We start from the raw sequence: 17,114 nt of genomic DNA, 5'->3' as shown, positions 1-17,114 counted from the left end.
ATGCTTGTTTGGACAGGTACTTTACGTTTCTATTATTTTTATAGCCTGAGGCTCCTAAAAACACAATTATATGGAAATACCCACAATGTGTGGTTTGCATTTTTATCTCATTTCTATCTGTAATTATACCCATTGTTCTCTATAAAGCCTTTTGTTTTGACCTCTTTTGAAAAAAAAACTCTTGAAATGAAATGCAGAGAACACATGTTGAGAATACTAACTAAAACTATGGTTATACTAAAGGCTATTTAACAATAACTACATAAAACTTTTCCATTTCTGTTAGTAAACTTTGCTAGTTGTGTGGCAGATTTGACATATTTGTCACAAAAACTGGTCCTCTGGTTAGTATTTGGATGACCTTGTTTGAGCTCCCTTAAAACCAATACATCAATAGCCATTAAACTTGAATTTAATTGATTGCAATTCTTAACTAATTACCCCTAGCTTTTAACATGGGCAGTCATTTCCCCAGCCGATTTCTTGTGCTCTAATTTTGGACCGATGTGTCAGAAAAGATGGTCAGCCTGTCAGTCTCACAGCATAGCTACTATTCCAGTATCTGTCCTTCCCCAGGGAATTTTACACCATCTCAAGGAAGGACTTACTGCTGAGATCTCTGAGCAAAGCCTGACTTTGAGACACAAATACAAGACTTTAGCATCTCTGCTGTTTCTCTGCTCCACATGCCAGGCCTCACCAGCTAATTAGGCTAAAAACACTGCAGTGCATGGCATCACGATCAATTTCAAAGCAGCTGTATAAAGGGTAGAACAGATAAGAAAAAAAAAACTACCACTTCAAAAACTCTTTTACAATTTTTTATTTCAAGCTAAACGGAAGAAGAGAAGCGTCCGTTCTACTGGGCTCCTTCGCGCCCTTGGCTTTGTTTCCCACTTAGCATGCACAAGAGGCGAGTGCACAAATAAAACTTGTCTTTTTATTTTGTCCTCGGTGGGGAATCTGATCTCTCCGTTGATGTTGCTGTCATTTTCTTCCTTTTTTATTTTATTTTTTGCTTTTCAGCACCCTCCCCTGTGGTTTTCTTCATGCTGCAATGTGTAGGTGCGTGAGTTTTAGTGTGTACATGTATGTGTACTGTCACTGTTGTCATTGTCAAATAAAGCAACTTTTTAATTAAGAGACATTGAGCATCAGTCAAGACTTTTAGAGATGCCATCTGGGATGCCTGCCGAGAAGTGAATAACAAACATCATGAATAACGCACAGGCATAATCACACAGACGGGGCTGCATCTAGGAAAAAAAGGCACTGGAAAAATGTGACAAAAACAGAGCCAGTCAAGTGCAAAAAGGACAGAGTTTAAGGAAAAGGACAGCTCTGCATTTCATTAGCAGGCAGCTGTAGCTGATGGTGGACTTGTAGATGTTTACAAGTTAGAGAAGTGGCTTATGACTGCAAAATTTTGTAGAAATTGGAAAAGAAAAACTAAAAGAAACACCCGTTTTCAACAAGGCTGTAAGACTCAATGTTAGTATGATGTAACTAAGTAAGGTTTTTTAAGTATTGTAATGTGGCTACCAACATATCAAAATCTAAGTTTCAGCTGCATCCACTTATTAAACTGCAAACATGCCAGCATTGGCTCTGGCTAATAAAACAATAAAGCCAAATGTGAAGAACAGCTGTCATTATGCATCAGGTTGCAAATTGTTTATTAGAAACAATAACATAAAACAATTTGTCTTCCATTTTATTAACTCTTGACACAACTTCAAACACTCTTAACATGGGTGAATTTATGTCATGCATTTTTTGTCAACAGTAAAGAACTCAGCCTTTAAAGGACCAACATGAGATCAGTTATGGTTGTGATTGTATAACCTAGTTTTGCACTACACAACAGTTAGAATACGAGTCAAACCGTCACAGTGGCAGGTTTCACAAACTTACCTCTATACGCTGAGAGTTCACTTTTTTTCCTTTCTTGTTCCAACTAACCCTTGGCTTGGGATCGCCAGTCGCCTGACAAACGAAGGTGACCACGCCCCCCGAGGCACCAATCTGATCAACGGGAACTTTAGTGAACCGTGGTGGTGCTGGGGAGCAAGACAAACAGAGAGCAAGAGAAGAACAGAAACATTAGAACAGGCCATAAGACAAATGCTGCACCACTGGTCCTAACTCAGTTACTTTAATTACATTTCTGAAGAGGGGCTCACTTCCAAATGCCAACTGAGTGCATGTTCATGCATCCACACAGACACCCATATCTTATCTCAGCTGGTATCTCATTTTCACTGTGTATCTCACAGCTGAATCAACTCCCCAAACTGCAGCTTTCTATAGTTCTGTGAATTTATATGTTAATGTTGTACCAAGCTGCTGCTGATTAGAAGCCTAAATCTATCACTCCATCAGGAAACAGACTACAAACAAGGACACCACCACTCTTTGGAAAAAATCATTAAAGTTATGAGCCAGTAAAAGTTAGGTTTTTATTTTGATTTGACAGTTATAAACTGTACTTGTCCTGCTCGACACAGTGCAGAACTAATGAAGCAACAATTTAATAGCTAGACCACACAAACCAAAACTGCATGCACTCATATAAACTGAGACAGTCCGTCAAAAGTTTTGCTCACGCCTGGGTTGCAGCAGGTTTAAAACAACAAGCTTGATAGAAAAAGAGAGGAAAAAAAAATAGAGAAAACAGCGTCTCCTGGGGAAATTGTTAAATCTGAATCATACAGATATACGAGAATGATCAAACGGCCAGCGCATAACATCAAATTAATAATTAAGGGACCATGGGCCGACACCAGTCTCCAGGCATTGCTAAACACATATGAAGGAGAATTCCTGCATTCATTATCGGGTGAAGAGAGACACGGAGCAGGAGAATGAAGCAGAGAGAAATGGTGTGAGACAAGGCAAAAGAAGAGAAGAAGGGTGAGTGTACCGCCTTAGGAAAGCAGAGGCACTGCATTTAAAGTTCAACCCACTGCCTCCAAATATTAAGCCAAATGTTTCTGATGTAAATACTGAGGAAAGATTCACAAACTGACTGATGGATAACAAGCTCAAATGGTTGTTTTTTCATCTTCTTGTGAGAGTTGTTTGTAAGAATAACATAGATCCTTCCAAAGACCAACAAATGTTCTGCATGTTTCTAAAAGACCATTTGCCTTTATTCTATGCTTACATGCTTGCAAATTCAAGATGGCTGAAAACAGCAAACATTTAGGTTCTTTAGAGTATACAGATGAATTGGCACTTGGTTCAAATATTTACAAGCTTGTGTTTGTTGTTGTTGTGACATAGCTGTAATTTGTACTTCTTTAAGGTAATCCCTCCAACTGTGGCTGTGTTAATGATGGCAATGTTACAATAAAGCTGAAACACTAAGATGAAATGATTCTAAAAATATCTGAATATATTTCTCTTTAGAAGTGGCATTCACTTAACAGGTTTTTACCAACAGACTGCACTTAAACTCAAAATTGATTAAAATATAGATTTTATGGAGAAAAAAAAACGTCAAACAAAAGTTTAAGCTTGTTCCTACCATATATTTCACAGGATATGTATCTAGAATAATATAAATGTTATGGTTTGATACAAACACCTTAGCCTTTTCCCAGTCATCAGGAATGGGCCTTCTTCATTTGCTTGGGGCATACAACAATCCCTTCTGGCATTTTCCACTTTCCATTTCCATTCTGAAACTACACAGCACAGTTTTACACAGCACGGCTCCTCCACATTTGACCTCCCTTTACAATGTGCCCTCTGTTGATACAGAAGAGGGTTTTACACAGAGCAGGCCCGTGGCAGTGGTTCTACTGAAGGCCAGCATTCTTTGATTAGTTTTCCCGTGGACCGTTTGACATTTCCACCTAGTCGCCCTCTCCTTCTATTTTTCTCACTTCGTGGGATGAGAGAGTTTTAAAATAAATGTGAATGCCTGGCTGTGCGTCTGAATTTAACTTCTGGTTTAGTTAGGGTTTTTTTCTTCCCTCATAATGTACTGTAAAAAAGTTTTCCAATATTACCTGAGGAAGGTTTAAATAGAAAAGGCAGGCAGCCAAAAAAAGAAGAAGTTGGAAAGAAAAGTGGATAGAATTTCAAAAGGCAAGGGGAAATAACAGAATCAAGAATGACAGAACAAGTGCAAAAACAGATGGAAAGGTCAGTGGTGAAGAGAATGCTGGAAGAGGAGAGAGGACCTTAAAAATTGTTGGGAACAATGAGTGCAAGACAAAGTACTGGACACTACATCAAAATACTTTTCAAAGCTTCTCAAAACACTTAATATTTTCAGTAGTCAATTACTTACATTCACTATTTGTTATGTGTTGAGCAGTATGAAAAAGGACAAATATTCCAGTAACAAATGTCTTTGGGTTCCTATCAATCACATATAGAGGATATGTGCTTTTGATGACAATCCACAAAAAACCCTTCTATCTCACTTATGACACATTAAGACGCCACTACTGTCTCAGATTACATGTCATGTAATTGTTAGAAAAGACCTGCATCTTAGAAGAGACGCTCTAGAGAGGTATAGTACCACTATGTAAATGACAAACATGTTAAAGTACTGCGCAAACCATCCAGTGTCTATATATTTTGCTTCCAAAGAGTCAGATATTCTTGTAATCTTTTTAAGTGGTCTTGAGCAGTAGTTCTCCAAGCTTTCTAAAGGTCTTTCATGTTTTTGGGTCTATTTTCTGTCCAGTTCTCGCTCTCTCTCTTTATATACACTATATATATATATATATATATATATATATATATATATATATATATATATATATATATAAAGAGAGAGAGCATCTTGTATGGTTAAAGAAAAATGAGAGAAGTAAATAAGACCCGACGCAAGACCAGAAATGCATCATCCTCCAGTTGATTATTGACTGTAAGCGAAATGTTCAGCTAATGACTATTTGGGAATCACCTTGTTGGTGCTAAAATATAATTTTATGTCTGTAAGATATTATTTTTGGCATTTTTCATAGAAGAAAAATGGAAATAAATTGTTTTTGTAAGAGGCTGCTAGTAAAAAAAAGTGCCCAAAGATTCAATTTAATTCTGGTTCTTTGCTTGGTTGTCAGATGTGCAGACAACTTATCTCTTAAGTTTAGAAGGCTTTTTATTCCTGAAAGATTTATACACTAGTGTTGAATGGCTTGACAATCTAAAAACATTCCTCTGGAAATAGTCAGTTACCAAACAGAAAAATGGATAAAAAAAATCTGCCAATATCCAAATAAGAAGTTTAAAAGACCATCAGAAAGATGTCTTGGAAAGATTACAACAAAGTGTACCTCCTTGGAAGTCAAACAGAATAAAATAATGTTCTTCTGTGCAGAACTGTGTTTCAGCTGTGTTCTTCTATAACATCTGTCTGTATTAAGTGTTTAATGCAACACAGAAAAATAATGAATGTTGTGCAAAATTACACTATGTACCTTGTGTATCTTAATGTGTGTCCTAGTGTGTGTATGCTGTGTGTTACATGAGCCTCTGTGTTTTTTTATGCACATGCCACTGAGTGCCCCGTCGACTGGCTGTGGGCCTGTGAATGAATATTACACTGCAATTACTGCAGGGGGTGTGCCGTTTGTGATTGTGTGAACTCTGATGAGCATAATTAACCTTTTTTTATTTTCAGTTCTCTTTAGCTGTGCGCCTCTGGGTCTTTGTTGCCAGTTACCACTGACTTTAAGCCACTCTTTTTTTCCCCTGAATTTTTAACCTTACTACAACTGCAGTAATTGCAAGGTGGAAAAGGTTGAATAGTGTCTGGATTTCAAGTGCTTAAAATGTTTTGCTGTAACAAGTAATGGACCGGCCCATGATATCAACAGGATATAACAGGCTCTTTTGTAATGTTTCCCGCATTTAATAGGTCCTGGTCTGTGGATATGTTGTGACATCAAGATCAGATAAAATGCTGTGCTAAAGCTGGTAGAAGCTTTCAGGCTTTTTGTTCATCAATGCTGTATTGACAGTGGAGCAAACCAAGCTGTTACATTTTAGCAGGTACTTCCGTGCAAAGTTAATGCACCTCTATCTCGATAATTTCCATTCAATACTCTCTCCACAAGGCATCAGTGAAACATTATGTATTTCTTCACTATTTTTGGTAAACTTCATCGACTTTTAAGATGAAAAAAGCTATAGGGATGAGCATCTTGCTTAATATTTCAATATGGTAGGTTTTGAATAATGTAACTTTTAATTATCTTCTGTTCTTCTCACTAGTAATAACAAAACTTTCAAATTTCTTTTATTTTCACTGACTTCAAAGTGAATCCACTTGGAGCTGCTAAAAAAATAAGATGCTTCAGTACTCTTTTGAAAATTTAACATGAAACCACCTATTGTCTTTAGTTGTTGTATGTTGTAGAAATAAAAAATGCCCATGGTTCAATATTATGACTGCATGATAACATTTTTGTATGGAAAGAGGCTGCAACCTGTTATTACAGCAAAACATGAAATAAAGACCTGCTGGTTGGCAACAAAGGAACCTGTCAGGTTTTGCATTGCCTAGGCGTGAAAAGTGCAGTCTGTGGAAAAAGAATGACAAGTCTGTATTTGGAGGCTGAAAAGCAGCAGGAAAAAAGTTGGAGTCCAATGTGAGATTATGATATTGTGAATTTTTGTCTCTACACCTTCTTTTCCAGCCCCAACTTGGTCAGGTTTATGAAGAAAATTATGGTTTGGATGAACACAGACCATTTCAGGAGCAATCTACAAGACATAATTTGGTTCAATCCTATTAGAAAAACACACCCTTTTTTTGGTAAGATCTGGTAACAGTGTGTAGCTTTCACACCTGGAGTGGTGAGATGTGACAGCAACATGCAGTTTTGTTCAGCATGACACTCTTTGGTGTGATGTTGGGCTGGAGTGTCCCTGTTTCACCCAAAGCGCCAAACACTCAGGTATCCATTCCTGCCTGCACCAACATTTCTAAAAATCTACAAACCTTCATGCTGTAAAATGTAAGTAAGTAAATAAATAAACAGCTAACTAGGTGTGTGTTGTGGATTTGAAATGACATTGAAAGCACATTCCTCCTGCAGTTGGTATTTGTCCCTACGAATGTCTCCCTCTGTTCCCTAAGCTTTTCTCAGACAGGTTGAGGTACAGCAACACCCCGATAAGCACAAAAGGTTGGTCTTTATCTGGCTGGCAAGGGGACATGGCCTCAGCTAAAATAACCCGCAATGGGAGCCCAGCTATCTTCACACAGCCCCAAGAATAGAACCGATCAACGCACACAAGACTGGAAAGAAGGAGGGGAGGAAAAAAAATTCACACTGTGCACACAGACGCTTGTTCAGCTAATGCAGCAACCACCTGCTACTGGCCGCTACCTCTGTTGGACCTGATAACACAGAATCCACCAGCACCGAGATTATAAAGTGGTGGAGAGTGGGAGGTGGGAACGTGAATGTGAGACGGCTCCATTTACAGTACTTTTCTGTTGTTGTTTGATAAAGGGAGGGGGATAAGAGGAGGAGTAAGGGGAGGTGGGGTGAACTAGCTTTATGACTAATACTGTAATTGACAGAGAAAAGCTTCTCCAGTCATAAATAGGAGCCATTATCCACTGAATTAGCAAAGTGGGAGACAAAATGATGCACACCCATTCAGTGATTTACACAGAAAGGAAGAGAACTGGTAAAGTGTACTTGTTATCCATCTTTCTACAAATAGGTATCTTTCACAGCACATTTATCAGCAACATCTGAAAAGAGAATCTGGTATTACTAGAGGTGTTACAATTAGAAAACTAGATCCAAGTCCTCCTGACACACATAGTACTCAGAGAGAAAAAAGGTAGACGAATTAAGATGCAGAATCTCAATAAATTAAAGCTGTTTTTTTGTTTGTTTGTTTGTTTATTGTATTTTTCCCCTCACAATAGCAAGCTAAAATTGCATAACTTCTGCCACATTTTCACAATACTCACTTCCACTTTAGCACAACAGCACTCTCTGTCCTCTATGCAACACCAACATTTATGACCCCCCACAAAAAGGCTGGCAATAATGTTTTTAACTGTGTGTGTTCATGTGTTTGTGCACGGAACAAATTTTTATGGAAATTTATAGAAAGTAATCATTAGAAATCCATCTGCAAGTAATTAGGATTTAGAATAGACTGATATCATAATGGCTGCCACAGCTAACGGACCTTACAAAATCTAAAGATGGCTAGATTTCAGTCAGTTTTACAGATATTGTTCTAAAATTTGGTGTGGTTGTAGCTGACAGCCATTCACAATATATTCTCCAAGTGTTACTCATTGTGTGAGATATTTGCTTAGAACATTAGCATTAACTGATGAAGTCAACCATGTTTGTCTGTTAGCAAAATGTTTAATGAACCACTGGACAAATTTTAAGGAAACTCTCAGAAGGTATGTACATATACAACTGGTTAAGTTTTGGAGTTGATCTAATTCAGAAGGTCGCCGCAAGTAATCAACCTTAGCAAACACAAAAATGGCCATAAATAAGTCAATTTACTGACTGTTCAGTGTTGTAGTAGCTGAGATACATTTACAACACATATTTTGAGTATGACAGCTATAATATTGCACAAAACTACACATAACAATTTTCGAGGTTTGAACAAAATGGCAACAATGCCAACATTTCTCGGCATAGGATGGCCTTAGTTTAAATCTTTGACATGAGAGATGGCAGGCGTTCCTTCAAGGAATGTCAGGCCTTTAATTTCCTCCATCAAGGTTTTGTTTTCGGTAATGTTAGTTGGTTTGCTTGTCTGTTGACAAGATGACTTAAAAACTAAACAGATTTTGATTAAATTTCCTGCAAATGTTGGCGTTGTCATGAGAAACAACTGATTAAGGTTTGGTGGTGATCTGGATTGGACTATTTGTTAGTGATACTATGGCCTTGATGGAGGTTTGCACTCTGCAAGTGCCTCTAGTTTAAAGATTATTTTGTTTCATTCAGAGATCATAATGAGCATTACTGAATTAATCAAGTTTACTAGGTGGTGCTAAATTGGAATAAATTCTTATTGTCAAAACAGTAAAAGTATAACATGTGTACACTTTAGTATCTCAATTTGATTAGCTGCTTTTATGTCAGGTTTGAATTTAATTTTCTTCTGAAGTGAATTTGGACATTTGCTCGTGATAGTGATTTATGGAGGACTACACTGTTGAGTTTTAATGTTTTTTGTGTTCAAAAACTATTTGAAAAAACTCTGTAGGCCATTAAGTTTTCAGAGAAAACTGTCCACCAGACCTGGAGCTGGCTGAAATCTCCAACCTTTATCACTCTGCATGCATACCTATGCAGGTTTATGTAGAGACGGATACAGGAAAAGACAGACTGACAGGAGCACAGACAGATTGTTACAGCCAAATGTGCATTCAAGTGAATGCATGATTAGGCCTATACACACACAAACACCGGCACACACACACACACACCCTCTGGGCCTAAACAACCAAGCTCCATCAATCAGGACCAATTCTCACAGGCTGCCTGGACAAGCACCATCACTATGGAAACCAAGCCTTGACTATAAACCCGTCTTGCTTTGTCTTGTTTGGAGGTTTTCACACACTTCCAACAAAGACCAGCGGACCAAGGCTAAAACTTGAATTGAGCAAAAAAAGGAAAAGAAAAACGGTAAAAAAATGTTTGCAAGTGAAGACAGACAGCTTAGTGCCATTAACAAAAAAAAAAAAAAACACCTTTAAAGATTTATTTACAGAGCTAATTATTTTTCACTGATATCATATGAGAGGCTCTAAGCACAGGAGTCCTTCTCCTTGATTGAAAAACCTTTTAAATATTGTTTTTTTCTAATAAATATGAATATCTAAAATGTCTTAATGTGTCCTTTAAACCCAGATGGAAGCTTTTCTGGTTAAAATAAAATAGAAAACAGAATTCAGTCTAACATCAGCTGCAGACAAATTCCACAGGGCAAGCGTGGGTCAGTTCCACTCTCTATGTAAGCCTTACTTTTACTTTGCAAGCTTAAGGCTTAATATAACAGATTCTTTTCCAATTAAAATATTAGGAAGAAATACTAATTAGAGTTTGCTCTTGGTGCAGCTGGGGTGTGAGCTTGTGTAACCCATACAGTGTACTATAATTGACATTAGTTTGTTGGAAAATTTAAAAGACATTCCTAAAGGTAGATATGTTTTGTCAACATACTTAAAAAAGGTCTTCAATCATTTTAACATGTCTTTAATGTCAATGTCTAATGATGACTAGCTGGTATGTTTAATTTTATTAAGCTTGATGAAAGCAAACGAGAAAAAATTTTCGAAACTAAAGTTAAGCGAAAAAATCAAAAATACACAAATCAGCAGAAGATGATGGGAAATATTTTTAAAGAGGGACATCAATGTTGAATGCACACCAAACAAATCCACATTTCAGATCAATCAGATCACAAGGGACTTGCAAAAAGAAGAGATTCAGCGTGAAGTTCTGATGTGTTGATACCCAGAGGTGAAAAACTTTGCCCAACCACAATGCTGTCACAGCAAAGCTGCCTCTTCTATAAAGAGTGGCACACTAGTAATATGCACAAATTGGTCCCACTGAAACCACTGTTCAAGGCGACAAAAAAAGCAAACAACGTTAAGTATCCTTCAACCTATTGGAAATAAATAGACTTCAGTTCCTCAGAGAACAGCCAGAAATTAAGCTTAAGTGTGTGGATCTGGTATCAATGTGGCCACAGAGCTGCAAATAGGTGAAATGAGAACAATTTTGTTACATTTAAAGACTCACTTGAGGCAACTGACACTTGTTGGCTCATTAAATGAAGAGGACACCTCATATTGCCAAAGGTGTTACAGGTCTGATCAAAATAAATGACATGAGAGAAAACAGAGAGAAAAGGCTTTATCTCCACTGAAAATAAAATATACGAGAATGACACACAATAGAAACTGAGTCTTTTGTTGCATTCAAATCAAATTATGGAGCAATCTTGAAGATAAAAACTTTCTCTTTAAAACACATGCAACAAAAAAAAACAAAAAAAACACGCAACACTATAATTTTTGTGTTTCAAAAATACCTAGGCTAAAAGATGAACTTCTTTCAATTATTAGATGGTGGAATAGCAACCTTCATACATTTCAATTTCATGTATTTCTCTGTCAAACTGAGTTCCTAAAACATCACTCAAACTAGTGGAGCATGTTAGTGGAAACAGGCTAAGAAAGAGAAATGATGACAAACAAATAAAAAAGAAAAAAAACTCCATCATCACTGATGCTGCAAGCTTGGAGGACAGCTTCTTTATCTGCTGTGCCATCCAAAAAATGTCATTTTGGAGGTAGTCTTTGATCAAATAAAATTACACTTTTTTTTTCTATACGCTTTAGCCGCAATGTCTTCTTTCTGTGGAATATTAGGAGAGCCACAGCAAGTTGCCCATAAAACAGCAAAAGCATCAGCCATAAGGCACATCCTGTAACAAAAAAGGGAAAAGGAATATACAAGATGGTTACAGCAATCACAGCCTGAAATGTCTGCCAGTGACCTACTACCATCGACACAGCTAATTGCTAATTAGTGAACCAGTTTGGGGAGTTTGGTTTCTTTCCAGCAAGGCAAATTTCTCAAAAATATCATGCTTAAAGTATTTTTATTGCAATTAAATGCTGTTTGCTTTGCAAGCCCAACAAACAAATGGTTTAAGATCATTCAAAGATGAGTTAAACATGTTCTGCATCACTAAAGAATAACCTTCTTATCTACAATTGTTAAGGTTGAGAACTGAAATATTAACCAATGTCAAGCTCAAACTGGCTATTTGATTCAAAAATTCACACCACTAACGTAATCAAAAATTAACTTGTTTTCTCCTTTTTTAAAAAAAAAAAAAGAGAGAGAATAAAAAGCAAGTAAAACTAAATTTGACAGAATTTGCTTGACAGAGTTCGTCTCAAAGTTAATTTGAATGGGAAAGATAAAGTGTGAGGGGAGCACAGGGAAACACAAAGGGAAAGAAGGAGGCGAGATATAAGAGAGAGAAACAAGTCCACTGTGGGGCTTTCTTTGTATTTCAATGGGCAGCCTCAAAGAAATGTAAATAATTGAACATCTTCACCCCATCACTGTGAGCTTCGAGCAATTATTATTACGAGTTCTCTTCCAAGATTGCCATTGCAGAGAACTCTAAAAGACCAAAGGGTTTATGGAAGAGGGCAAGAAAAAGGTGAAATGTCATAAAAAAATTGGCTAAATAAGTCAATCTACCAGTCTAAAACTTGAAATACTTGGATATTGTTAGAGAAAAAAATATAAACTCAGATATGATGAAAACTAGGACTAATCAAGGAGCCATAGAACAATACTTTACTTCCACTGATCAAATGGTGGCTTTTTGTTGCGCCTAAAAAAATAAAAGCAAAAGAAAACTCTTGAGGTCTTTGTTTCTATTTGTCTGCACATTCAAATCTTATTTATGGACTCTTGAAAAAGACATTGAAGCTAAAACATGAAAAAAAATATGCATGCTTATTGCATTTCAACAATTCAACTATTGGCTTTACTTGTAAAATTTATACCAGACACCGTCATCCAGTTTTATAGCTGCATCTGAACAAATGTTATAGGCTCGTAAGTCGATCAATAAGCCACAGCAAACCATTGACAGAGCCGAGGTGACAGTCCACATAAGTATCTTTCAGTATCCGCACACATGAACACACACACACACACGTGCATGAATCCGAATACAAATGTATGCAAACATGCAGACAGATATAAACTTGAACACAAGCCAAGCATTAATATAGCTGGGGGAGGTGGGATTTATTGAGCCATATTTCTTTCTCTTTTGATTAAAAAACGTCCTCTTCTCGCTGTGATTTATGAGCGTAAATAAAAAGGAATGGAGGGCAGGGAGAGTCAGAGAGAGGGAGGGGCATGAGAGGTAGGAATGACATCATGCATTCAGTTGGGCTTTTCTGCAAAACGGTGGCATCCTTTCAGCCCTCCGAGTGGGAGTGAGCACAATCGGACAAGTGCACTACTGTGTGTGGCTGTGTGGGGGTTGTGTGTGTGGAGGTGAATCAGGGCAGCTAAAGGAAGGTATTCTTTGCATTTGTGTATGTGTTTCAAAGCATATTAGCATGGTAGCACCGAGTTACCCCCAAACAGAGAAGAGTGAAGAGAGGAACAAGGGCATACTGCCTGAAGAAAGTCACAGTAAAACATAATGAGCAAGTGTTTTAATCCACAGGTGGATTATACAAATATTGGCAAAAAAGCAGCACAATCTGCATGTGTCAGACCTAAGAGTCAAAAAGAAATAGAAACTGAAGAAAACAAAGACTAGAAAAGGTGTCTATTCATCAGGTAACAAAATTCCAATGAAAATGTCTGTAGCAGTTCTTCAATACATCCGACATCTGTTTGACATCTGTCTGTGGGTAATTTCAGATTTCATTTTGCCATATGGGCTAAAAAACTCTCCAATTATACAACCAGACACTCAAACCACCAGGCAATCACAGGCAGACGTCTCTGTTGCAACATAAGAAAAGCTAAAAAAAAAAAAATAATTCCTCATGTTATCATGAGCGCCTAAGAAAAAAAATTGCTAATTGTCAAAGACATACAGAGCATAGAAGGTTGAAAATGCAATTTATCTTGTAAATTACACTTAGAGATGCACACAAAATGTGTGTCAGTTCATATATAATTCTCCTACTGAACTGCATACTCACCAACACACTCACTCTGGATTTACAAACAATAAAACCCAAGAGGGAACCTCCCCACCTTGCCATCACTCTTGTTCATTTTATCTGCGGAGCCTCCTCTTTGTTTTGTCTCTTTAAAGCTGCTCTAAGCCCATCTTAAAAGGGAAATGGTGCAGAACAAATCCTAAGCAGGAGTTGACAGAGCGGGATAGGAGACTACTAACGCTCCCCAAGTACTGACATCCCAAGTTCGGGACAACAAATCAGTAAACAGTGAACGACATCATGAATATGTGACAAGTATGTTGTCATTCCAAGATGAGCTATCAGTCATAAAGTTGCATACTAAATACATGTTATGAAGCTCACAACATAACATCTTCTGCTTAACCTTCTTAATTGCTAATGCACCTTTTTCTGTCTTCCTTTAAATATATTTCATGTTCCTAAACTTAAATGGCTTCAGATACTTTGTTTTCCATTAAAAAATTGTTCTTCTGCCACTGATTTTAGAGCTGACATAACCAAAAACAAAACAAAAAAGAAAATAAAAACATACAGCTAAAAATGGAAGTGAAATCATGGATTAATGTCATTAAAGACCTAAACATCTGGCCTTTACCCCTGTGTTTGGACATCACATAGAAAAGCTGCATGATTGCAAAAGAGTGGATCTTCATACTTACATAAGGCCTGGGAGCAGGTGAGCAGCAGAGTGGTCACATGCAGCAGGAGTGGCAAGGAGAGACGATGGGCATCACTGGTGGCCATCTTGGCTGAGGCAGGGGAGGGGGGTCAGGGGAGGGGAGGGTGGGACCTATCGATGACCTGGCCGGGGAGCCGAGGCCCCGACTGTGCAGGGGAATTTGGGGTCTTCACGCAAGACTGCTTGGCACTCTGGAAGAGAACAGAAAATATACATAAACATTAGACATTTTAAAAAAAATTCCATTTGCTTTAAAGAAAATAGTGTAAAAATTAGGTGCTTATTCATTTATTTTTAACTGTTTTAAGTGTTACTTTAACTTAGCACTTTGTTTTAGGTCACTAAAGGTTTAAAACGGTGTAATTCAGTGAACAGCTCAAATTTGCAAAAAAAAAAACAAACAAAAACTGCCTTTCTAAATTTTAACACCTTTCAAGGCCAACTTTCAAGTCGGCTGCATTCTGCAAGCATCACATCGCACAAACACAAAACCGCTGCATTCTGCAAAAAGCATCTCCTCACATCCTTTAATTAGCATAACAATCCTTGTTCTTTCTTTTTCCTATTCTAATCGCCTGATCTTGTCATTATTTGCTTATCCCATTGACTTGTAATTACACAGGCATTTGATAATATTCCAGGCATGGTTTCTTTACTTTAGTCAAATTGCCATTAATCCCAGAGTATAAAAAGAAAACCAGGGTCGACACCCACCACACTCTAGCTCTCTCACTGATGTGGCTGATGCAGCACAGAACTACCTCATGGTAATGCACACCCTTTAATTAAAAATTAAATTTGTGAAGAGCATGTGTTATATTTATTAAAATTCCTTTTTCTACACTTTCACAAGCACCTTATTGAAAAATGTGAGAGCAGCTGAGCACAACAGCACCATGTTTCTAAGAAAGACACTGCCACTTGTAGCACACTCTGCCTCAGCATTTGAGCTGGAAACATAAAAACACAAGACTGGTCAATCCCAGAGGACCAAAACCACAAGACAGAGGGTCAAGCACCTGTGACAGCTAGGATCTGCCCTGCTTTATTGTCCTTCTGAAAGACAATGGACTCCTCTGGGGTCCAGGGAAGGTACTACTCCACTGAGACTACATGAGGGGTGAGGGCCATTCTCTAGAAGGGAGATTAATTACCTGCACACTAGGTGGTTAACAGGGTACAACAGTGCAAACTGTGCAGAGTTGGTGCAATTTATAATTTTTTTTTCTCTGTGACCTGGAGGTCAAAAAATACTGGATACAGGTTGAACCCTTTGATCCTCAAAACAGTCGCTTTCAAGCTGTCTCTGAGGGCACTGTAAAAGCCTTCTATACTGCAAGTTTTCATAAGGCATGTTTGTGGCTGAGCTGTAAAATGACTGCCGTTGAAAAATGGCATCACAAATTAACCATCTCCATCAACCACACACCATCATGCTCAAGGGCAAATTGGACAAAAGAAAGTCAATTTTCTACCTACTATTAAAAAGCAATGCAAGAAAAAATATAAATGCTTACATGGCAAATACATTTAATCCAATTATCAGCCAGTTCATTTTCACCACTTTTACCTCCATTTTTAAAATACACTCTGCTGAAAACTTCTCTGTCAGAGATGTCAAGCTAAGAAACTGGTTCAAGGCTTTATAAACCTACTGTTATATAGCTTTTTACAGGGCTTTACTTTTGATTGTGGCCTTGTGAGAAGCAGAAACCACAGCTAATTGCAGTGTAACCAAACACCTCAGACAGCAGGCGTTTAGAAGTGCCCCACCCTCCTTCACAACTCCTGGACCACTCCATTCAACTGGCACAAAAACACAGCCAACACATGCAGCTGCAGGCACACTGAAAATAAAACCTCAAAGACATACAGCAAAACCCAAGCTGTGACAGAGACTCTATTCACCTCTAAAGACACTCTTCACATATGCAATTTAAATGGAGAAATTCTAGAACACATGCCACGCGCAATCCTACAAAAACACAAAGGGGAGACCAACAATACATCCTTTGAGACAACACCATGCCAACAAGGAGTAGATGTTATTCAGAAGCTCTGCTCATCTTTCATACACACACAACCAACATGTGTGGGCTTCTTTTGTTCATAGCTTTTTTCTTTCAGTTTCTTGGTCTGAAAGCAAGGTGATGTGGGTGTTTTAAACTGAGGGAAAAACTGAAACATTTATATAGAGAATAGGGGAGTATCAAAATGTCGAAGGGACTTATGAATGATGCCCCTATTGTTCTGACTGTAAACATTGCTGTAGGTAGAGGGAATCTTACATGCCTGTAGGGAATTATATCTTTGCTCACAAGATGCCAAGGTTATGATTTATGGCTTTCCCCTTAGGGCATGGCTATCCTCACCTCTGGTTGCTATATAAACTGCACAACACAATTACAACAGCTATTGTTGTTGAACAGCTTCACCATACATAACCTAAGGCCATGTGTGGGTGGTGATTTAACCTTACATGGGGTCTACAAAGCTTCATGGAGTCTTTTTACTAAAATGTAAATAGAAGACTGAGAATAGACAGCGATTTAGGTAGAAAGACAGTTGTTTACACTGAGTATTTAGGGATTTAAGGAGATAAAATCTTTCAAAAGCAAACATTTATAGAGTTAATACCGAGTATAACTGAGTCATGTTAAGGTTTATCATTGGCGTGGAGTACTACACTCATCTGCCTGA

The 17,114-nt window shown here is 37.8% G+C and overlaps 1 protein-coding gene across 24 annotated transcripts in view; it reads right to left on the bottom strand.

Annotated features, from left to right (window-relative positions):
• The window catches only part of ptprsa (protein tyrosine phosphatase receptor type Sa), a 214,226-nt gene that overhangs the window by 103,588 nt on the left and 93,524 nt on the right, over window positions 1-17,114 (bottom strand). For all 24 annotated transcript variants that reach the window (XM_017413357.3, XM_017413362.3, XM_017413359.3 and 21 more), the window contains 2 exons: window positions 14,395-14,605; window positions 1,915-2,060 (listed from right to left, as the gene is read on the bottom strand). In XM_017413357.3, the coding sequence (XP_017268846.1) occupies window positions 1,915-2,060; window positions 14,395-14,479 (231 nt within the window). In that variant the 5' untranslated portion in view covers window positions 14,480-14,605. The remainder of the gene's footprint in view (window positions 1-1,914; window positions 2,061-14,394; window positions 14,606-17,114) is intronic.

The sequence above is a fragment of the Kryptolebias marmoratus genome, linkage group LG24 (assembly GCF_001649575.2).
Source record: "Kryptolebias marmoratus isolate JLee-2015 linkage group LG24, ASM164957v2, whole genome shotgun sequence".
Lineage (NCBI taxonomy): Eukaryota > Metazoa > Chordata > Actinopteri > Cyprinodontiformes > Rivulidae > Kryptolebias > Kryptolebias marmoratus.
This window is presented reverse-complemented; position numbering and strand designations above follow the sequence as displayed.